We start from the raw sequence: 8,733 nt of genomic DNA on the forward strand, positions 1-8,733 counted from the left end.
GCCCCCCCGGCAGCTTTAAGTACAGCTAAAAATATCACCCCCCCTCCCCGCCGCCACCCCCGGGGGATCAAATAGCAGCAGATTTGAATTGAAAATGTGATTAAAGCATCGGGGCGGGGGGGAACAACGATTGTCAACAGCCAGCCCTCTCCCCCCGGCGCCGCTGCCCACGGCCGGGTCCCCCCGAGGGTCCCGGAGCCATCCCCGCCCGCTTCGGGGCAGGGCCATCCCCCGGGAGCTGATTTGTTTGGCTTTGTTCTTATTTATTTGATTTTAATTTTTTTTCCCATTATTTTCCAGAGGTTCCAGCAGGGGTGAGTGGCTCTGCCCCAGCCCCATCACTGAAGGGTGGCCCTGGGTGGGGACACAACTCCCACCATCATCCCACCGTCCCTCTCTGCTCTGAGAAGGGGGGACAGAGCAGCACGACAGCAAGGCAAGAACTGAAGACCTCAAAATCCTCTCCCCATCTTCACCATTAATCTTTCATCCTCTGCATTGCCCAAGGAGGCTTCCACAGGAGGTGACATCCCAATGTACATCTGAGGTTGGGCAGCTGAAAAAGTGGATGTAGAAGGTAATGGGGGTTTGTCTGGGGGCAGATCAGCATCATCCTTGCCCACTCTGTGCCAGAAACTGCAGGCACCTTCAGGCCAGCAGGTGAGGGACAAGAAAGGTGACATAAGGTTGGCAGCAACTGGAGGAGGAGAGTCTTGGTCGCCCCAACACAACCTCTCCTCGCTGATGCTGTAGCAACATTGAAGGTGGAACAGCTGAAATCATCTCGACATGAAGGGTTATGCTCGTATGGCCATTTCCATGGGAAATCAAGCACACACGCATCTTCCAAGGTCCAAAACAGACCAAAAAGGAAGGAATCCTTTAATTCAAGGCATGGCTTAATCCTGGCACTCTCTGCAACCCCTTCCAAAAGCAGCTAGTCCCCCCAGGGGGTGCCAAAGAGGTGATGCCACAGGTGCAGCTGCATTGTGGGGTGTTCCCAGCGCACACAAAAAGCACCCCTGTTCCCCAATGCCCGGAGCAGGCAGCGGGTTCAGCCTTCCTGCACGTTCCCCACCGTGGATGGAAGACACCAGCGGGGACCAGGCTTGCAACAGCAGGATCCAGGAGGTATGGGCAGGTGGGGAGGGGGGCAAAATAAACCCCATCTTCAGTAGGACCTTCCCAGCGTATCTGGGACAGCCAAGCCCCGGCTGAGAGCGGCAGGTCCAAGCTGAGATGCAGAGTGAGATCATCTCCCAAAACCTCTCCCACGCTCTTGCCACTTAGCCGGGAAATTTTTTTATTTTTTTTTTCCAAATTCCTTCCCCAGCCTTGGAGATGACGAGCTTCGGCAAAGGCTATTTCGTGATGCCTGTGCCCTGCTGTACCTGTTCTCTGGGCCTGAATAGGGAGGGAGAGAGGAAAAGGTGATAAACCACGTCCAACAAAACAAGCCCCGGCCCTGAAGCCCCCAGCCCACCGTGGGGTTTGCTGGCAAGGGACACCTGAAGTGAACCATCAGTCCCAAAATAGATCTGCCTCAGAGGGCAAAAGGCAAATTGAATGAAAAATAAGTTACTATTTTTGAAGCCTGAATCCAGTTGTTATGGCAACCAAAGCCTCGAGCATCGTGCTGGGGAATGGCTTCAGCCCCAGCACTGCCTCCAAACCCGGCAGACAGAGAATCACAGGCAGCTGGGGGCTGCTCCAAGGTGGGATGTGCAGAAGCACACGCTCACACCACCCATGCCCCGCCGGGATGTGTCCCCTCCCTGCATGGCAGCTCTCCTCGTGTACTCTGCCCATGAGCCCTCCTTGTTTTTCTTTCCTCTCCCATCCCTGGTGCTCTCCCCAATTTCTTGCAAAGATCTGAGTAATTGAAACAAAATTAAGAAGAGATTTCAAGATTCAGGGGTACCCAAATGCAGCAGGGTTTTTTCAATGCCACCAACACAGGGGGGTCTCACAGAGTTTTCCTTTAGAGGAGGAGTGGCTTACGAAGCCCAGGGATGTTTCCTTCCTTCCTGCCAATCTCTTTTCTCTGGTGGCCAGTGATAGGACCCAAGGGAATGGCATAAAGCTGTGTCAGGGCAGGTTTAGGTTGGATATCAGGAAAAAGTTCTTCTCCCAGAGGGTAGTCAGGCACTGGAAAGGCTCTCCAGGGAAGTGGTCATGGCCCCAAGAAGACAGACCTTAAGAAGTGTTTGGACAATGGTCTCAGGGACATGGTGTGATCCTCAGCATTGTCCTGTGCAGGGCCAGGAGTCGGACTCAGTGATCCTTGTGGGTCTCTTCTAACTCGGGATGTTCTGTGATTCTACACAGGATTGCCCCAGCTGGAGACACCTCTGTGCATTGTCCCCCACTCCTGGTGGTTCCAGCAGGATCCCAGCTGTGAAGGGTGTGAATATCCACACCTTTGGGTGTGATGATGGGGGTTGGGCTCTCCTGGCAGGGCACACTGTAATCCCACCTTTCCAGGGAGGGACGTTTTCCTGCACATTAAAATGCCGAGATTAATGCTTGAGATTAAAATCAACCATTAGCAGGAAAAGCCTCCCCAGGAGAAAATAAATTCTGGATGGGTAGAAAGAGTTGTGGGACACGTGGATGGGTTGGCAGCAGGTGTAGCAGAGGCAGAGATGAATGTGGGGGGCAGTGCGGGGGACAGCACCGGCTCTGGGTGGCTGTGGCAGGGTGGACATGGGGCAGCAGGGTGGACACGGGGCAGCAGGGTGGACACGGGGCAGCAGGGTGGACACGGGGCAGCAGGGTGGACATGGGGCAGCAGGGTGCTGGGGCACAGCCACTCAGGTTTAAGCCATTTGTAGGAGTCTCCTGGTCAGCAACTGGATGGTGGTTAAACATGGGAGACCCCAGGGAGTCCCTGATACCTCGGGGGGCTGGTGAGAAAGGAGGCCCCATCACTCCCCACTGCTGCATGTGCATCACTCATGAATCCTCTGGGACAAACCGGCCCCAGAGGCACAAACCAACACTCAGTGGCTCATTTCCCAAGATTCACTCTTTTCCATACCAATCCCTTGGTTTCGATCCCATTTCCAGACATCCCTAGTTCAGTTATTTTTCTCTTTTTCCCGCAGTTTGTGTTCTCTCCTGACAGGCTGCTCCCTGGATCTGGCATCCTGCGCCTCTGTGGGTCATCTGGTGCAGCCTCCCTGCTCAAGCAGGGTCATCCCAGAGCACATGGCACAGGATTGCATCCAGACGGTTCTGGAGTGTCTCCAGTGAGGCCACGACAAGGCCACTGCACACAGAGAGCTCCCTGGAAGAGGCTGTGCCAGGAGCAGCAGAGTCACAGAATCATTTTTAAGGAGTTGGAATGGACCTTAAATATTTTCAAATCCCAACCCCCTGCCATGGACATCTCCCACCTTATCCAACCCGGCTTTGAACACTCAGGGATGGGGCATCCACGACCTCCCTGGGCAACCTGTTCCAGTGCCTCACCATCATCGCAGTGAAGAATTCCTTCTGTATATTTAACCTTTATTTCCCCATTCTGTTTGAACCCATCACTCGTTGTTCTACGACTACACCTCCCCTCTCCAGCTTCCCTGCAGCCTCTTCGGACACTGGAAGGTGCTATAACATCTCCCCACCGTTCTCTTCTCCACGCCCAACTTTTTTTTTTTTTTTTTTTTTTTTTTTTTTTTTTTTTTTTTCTCTCCCAAATCCCGGTGCCGCCCCCCACACGCTCCTCATCCGCTGAGCCTCGGGGACACCCAGCGGCCCGAAGCGGAACTGCAGCGGCCCCCGGGGGGGCGGGGACCGAGAGGGGGTGTGACCCCCGTAGGGGGAGAAGAGGGGTGTGACCCCCGTGGCGACCGCGGCAGGGCGGTGGCGACCGCGGGCGGGTCGGGGACCAGCGGGGACACCCCCCACCACCACCCTGGGGCGGGCTGCGGGTCACCCATCCGCGCTCCGACCGCGGCGGGGCCTGCTCAGCTTCGCGGGGGCGGAGCCGCCGCGCGCAGGCGCGGGCGGGGCGTACGGCGGCCGGGAGGGCGCAGGCGCGGGGTCCCCGCTCCGCCGCCCGCCGCGTAAACAAGGGCCCGGCGGGGATGCGGCGGGGCCGGCGCGGCCGCGGGTGAGCGGCGCGGCCTTCCCCGGGGGGCTCTCGCTTCGCCCTTTCCCCCCCCACCTCCCCCGCCGGACGGGGGGGCGGCGAGGGCCGTCCCGCCCGCCATGAACTTGGCCGGGCAGAGCGGCGACGCCGGCAGCGGCCATCTGCTGTTCGCCAACTTCAACCAGGACAACACGTAAGGGGGGGGCGGCCTGAGGGGAGGGGGGGGTTCGGGCTGGGGAGGGGGGAGCGTGAGGGGGGTACTGGGGAGGCCTGGGCGCGGTGGGGTGTCCCCCTGGGCCGCCTCTTTCCCGGAGCCGCCCCTTCCCGGGGGTTCGGGCCCGCAGCGGGGCCGGGTTCCCCCGCGGGGAGGGCGGTGGGAGCGGCTCCCCCTGTGCCCCGAGGGGTGCGGGGACGGGACGTCCCCGCACCCCTCGGGGCACAGGGGTGGCCGCAGAGTGTTGTTGCCTCCTCCCTGCCCCCCCGTTCGCTGCCCATGGGGAGCTGCTCCTTCTCCTGCTTGGGAGGCATCGCCCGCTTTCCCGTTGGGAAAGGGGATGGAAAGAGGGCTCCTGCTGCTCCTGGGTGATGTGGCTCCGTGCCGGGCCCTCCTAACACCTGGACAAGTCTTCTAGGAGATGTAAAGGCTTCATCGTCCTCCTCACACCCATCTGTTTTATCCAGCTGTGTTATTTTCACCTGCTCTGCGCTGAAGCAGCGTGCCTGAGGGTTGAAGGTGCTTTTATGAGCCTCGTGCTGCTTTTGGTTTCGGTTTTGAAGAAAAGAGGCCTTCCTCTGGTCCTTGGGATCGCACTTGTTTAGGCTTCAGACGGTTCGAGCTGCACGTCTTGCAAATTACTTAATTGTTTTGCAGCATGTTTAGATTAATTAATGCGTATTAGTCTTTATGTGGGGTATTAAAAAGCAGTATCTTTAATTTAAGAACCCCCTGTTCGTTGGGATTGGAGCACTAAAGATCATTTGAAGAAGGACTTGACTGTCTGAAATACCTGAGAGATGAAGCTGGGGGAGAGGGTTAATAACCGAAAGAACTTATGCTCGAGAAAGGAGGAGTTTTGATTTAGGAAGTGAGTAAGAGGAAATGATCTCAGGTTGGCATCACAGAGCGTGATCCACGTGTGTGGTGGAGGGTTTTTCTTCTAACAACTCGTTCTCTTCATGAGCAAAAATGCCCTGTCCTCACGAGGGAGGGCTGTGACTGTCCCCTGCAATGTCCTGTAGCATATGGGAATTGTGAAGGTGAGAAGGTTATTTCTGGTGACTGCCAGGATTTGGGAGGGTCACGTCTCAGCAGGAGACACTCTGTTTGCTTTTGTAGGTTTTGCTGGGGGTGAAGGGATGAGCCAGTGGAGCTGGATAGACTTGAGACAAGAGGCTTTAGCAGTAGATAACTCGTGGTAAATGATGGGGGGGAAGCAGTAGCCTTCTGTGTGTTTGTAAGTAAATCATTGTCCATGTATTGATTCGAGCCAAAGACTTTTGCAACTCCTTTTCACACTTTTTCACTGAGCACCCTACAGAGCTTGCTCTGTCCTTGTGCATATAAAACATGCCCAGGTTTTGCTCAGATACCATTCATTTTTTACCTATTACTGGAAAAAAGAGACAAGTCATCATTTGCCACCTCTTTCTTTAGCAGTTTATAAGGGCATTATATAAGTTTTTGAAGTTCAGCTGTGCTGTCCCACAGGGAGATCCCAAAGTGGTAGAATTTCTCCTTAAGGCACCTGCCCATTTTCAGTTGCATCTTGGCTTTGTGGAGAGCTGTGAGTGCTTAAAGAGCACTGAGTTGTGACCAAAAAACCCACTTATTTTGAACAAGAGCTGCAGGCTCGACTTGAGAACAAACCAAAACAGAAGCAAAAGGAAACAAAGGCAACAAACTTGTCTAAGTTTTCTTTGGCTTGTACACCATTACATCTTTCTTCAAGGAAGAGTAAAGTTGATTCCTTTAACTTCGAGTTTATGGGGAGAACTGGCTAATGATTTCATTCCTCAACTGTGTGCTGCTGGGCTACTTTTCCCATTTCATGTTCATAAATAAGCAACAAGTGTTTTTCAATTTCTATGTTATAGCTGATTTATTTTTTTTATTCAGCATTCTAATGTCCACTGTGAGAATAAATTACTTTTTTTAAAAAATATTGTTTATATGTAAATCACCTTGAGGTTAGCTGATGAGAATTTTGGTGCTGCATCTTTTATGTGATCCAGGCCTGGCCCAGATCTTTACAATTCCAAGTCTTGGGCTATTGGATCTTTTGTGTCACTTCTGAATATTTGTGCATTTCGGGTAATCATTACAGGAATGACAGAAATATGAACAGGCTCCTGTGCATTTTTTTTCTTTTGTCTCAAAATTCTGAAGATAATTTAAAAGGCCACTTACTTTGAGACAAATAAAGTGGTTGATGATGTGGAATAATCCCTCACTAACAGTGTCTCAAATAAATCTCTCCAAGAAAAGTAGTAAGTATAAAACAAGTTTTGCAGACGTCTTTGTGAGCAGCCTCTTGGTGAAACACTTGTCTGATGTGGTAAGTGGCCCAAATAACCAAGTTGCATTGAAGTTCCTAAACTAGGTAGAATTTAGTGGTTGTGTGCATTCTTTATACTGAAGTTTATTTGATTTTTTTTTTCTCTCCTCATGATCTCTCCTAGTTTCATGTCTGAATAGAGAAACAAGAAGCCAGCTCTCTGGGTTTATAGTGCCCTATTCTGTATATCTAGGAGATGACAGTTCACCAGGTGAGAAGAGCTGAAAAGAACTTCTTAGGAGTGACTTACAGTTTGCCATGCCAGGCCTCAGAAAGCTCACCTGTTTCAACTTTTGCAGGTAACTGGAGCCCTTCTCCAGACAGGCAAGGTAAACAAATGCATATTCTTTCAGGCAGTATATGAAAGGCAAGCTTTGTTTATGTCTGCCCAGTCAGTAGAGCTACATCATGCTTAAAGGTGCTTCAGTAATTAGAAAAATTGCTGACAGACAGAACTGGAAAATAAATGACACGGGCACGTTGTTATTGCGTTTAAAGCTTTTACCTTCACCTTAACAAGGTGCCAGTTCCACTCGGGCTTAAGTGTGTCTTGCTTACCTACACAGCAGAGCCAGTGGCCTGGTGTTAGGAAAAGATGGTGCTTGTTACTGGTAAAAATAAGGATCAAGCCAATTTTCCTTGGTTTTATGAAGAGTTGGTGATGAGTTACTCTCCCCTGTAGGAAGATGAACATCTAATCTTGGGACATGGGCTTGCTGGTAGTCAGAAGAATGTTGTCACCATAAAAATTGCTGTTGCTTTTCCCAGTGGTTGCAGTCCCTGGTGACTGGAGCAGATCTCCCCTGTCCTGCTCTCAGTTGCTTGTTTTTCCCAGACTTACCTTTTTCGAAATGCTCCTTCACAGATGCTGTAAGTAGTGACATTGTCTCTTGGAACAGTATCTACGTTACTGCAAGTGTTGTCTTGCCTGTTTATTCCACATTGCCCTGAGCTTTATTTACATGAGAGTTTTGAATTATTGGCTGGGACTGGAACTCTGCCTGAGAACACTCCACCTATAATGCAGCAGAAGCGGTTGGTTTGTGGCTTCTCTTTGATATAATGTTTTCATTAAGTAAAAACACAGAAAGGGGTATTTTCAGAAGATGTTGGTGTGCTTGTTTTGGACCTGGCCCTTTTCCCCAGTGAATCAATCATTGCACAACTCAGCATGACTGGCATTCCCTGATTGAGAGGCACAAGCTCCAGCTTCCAGATCAAAGTGGAGTAACCCGTCAGGATTTGGGTGTCCCAGCCAAACCACGCAGGGGAAGCTCGTGGGTGATCTCAGTGCTGGGTAGGTTTCAGCAGTTGGAAATCTTGAACAATGGATGCTTGGGAAGAAAAACCTGAGTGCTCTTTGTATTACTTCTGGGAGAACTACTGAAACTGAGCACAGATACATTTATGAAAAATTAAACACCTCACAAACTCACAGAAGCTTTAAAATTCATAAGGGAAATGCTAATGGGGTAGAAGTTTGTAACTTTTTAAGCTAAGGATAACTTCAAGATCTCACCTTTCATGTATCTATATAAGAGGTAAAACTTTCAGTCTTTAAATTGTTAGACAGATATTGCCAGAGAAGTACCTTTGGAAGTACTTAAAAATGGTATTTGGATTCAATTGACAAACACACACACCCGTTCCCCCAAAAGCACCAACCAACAACCACCCCAAAGAACCTGCTTGTGGAATAATGCAAGTGGACAGATTGTAGAGAAGTTTTAGTCACTTTTTTTTTTTAAATAAGTAATTGTGTGGCAGCCTTTGGAAACAAAGTAGTCAGTGCAGTTTTGAAAACAAAGTCCTGATGAAAGGCGAAAGAAAACCTTGTTTGGACTTCTAAGGAAAACACTGGTGTGTGCCTTGATTTTCAAGGACTTCTTCAGATTCTGCCTTCATTTGTGTGGGGAGTTACACATGACAAGTATCAGTCCAAATATTAATTCTGCCCTTTATTCCCCAAATAAATCAGTTTCATTCTACATTTTGGGCAAATGCTGATAGCTCCAAATATGTCCAGCCTGCTTGGTGCAGCAGAAGCTGGTATTCAAATTCCCTCGCCCTGCGGTGTCTGGATCT

At 50.8% G+C, this 8,733-nt stretch overlaps 1 protein-coding gene across 10 annotated transcripts in view; it reads left to right on the top strand.

Annotated features, from left to right (window-relative positions):
- Positions 1-4,047: 4,047 nt before the first annotated feature.
- WIPI2 (WD repeat domain, phosphoinositide interacting 2) overlaps positions 4,048-8,733 on the top strand; it is a 22,422-nt gene continuing 17,736 nt past the window's right edge. For 2 of the 10 annotated variants that reach the window (XM_027889432.1, XM_027889433.1), the window contains exon 1: positions 4,048-4,286. In XM_027889432.1, coding sequence (XP_027745233.1) covers positions 4,213-4,286 — 74 coding nt within the window. In that variant the 5' untranslated portion in view covers positions 4,048-4,212. The other 8 variants (XM_027889438.1, XM_027889440.1, XM_027889436.1 and 5 more) reach the window with 8 other exon arrangements.

This window comes from Empidonax traillii, unplaced genomic scaffold (assembly GCF_003031625.1).
Source record: "Empidonax traillii isolate 1590-97213 ecotype Southwest subspecies unplaced genomic scaffold, ASM303162v1 scaffold263:size1499331, whole genome shotgun sequence".
Classification (NCBI taxonomy): domain Eukaryota; kingdom Metazoa; phylum Chordata; class Aves; order Passeriformes; family Tyrannidae; genus Empidonax; species Empidonax traillii.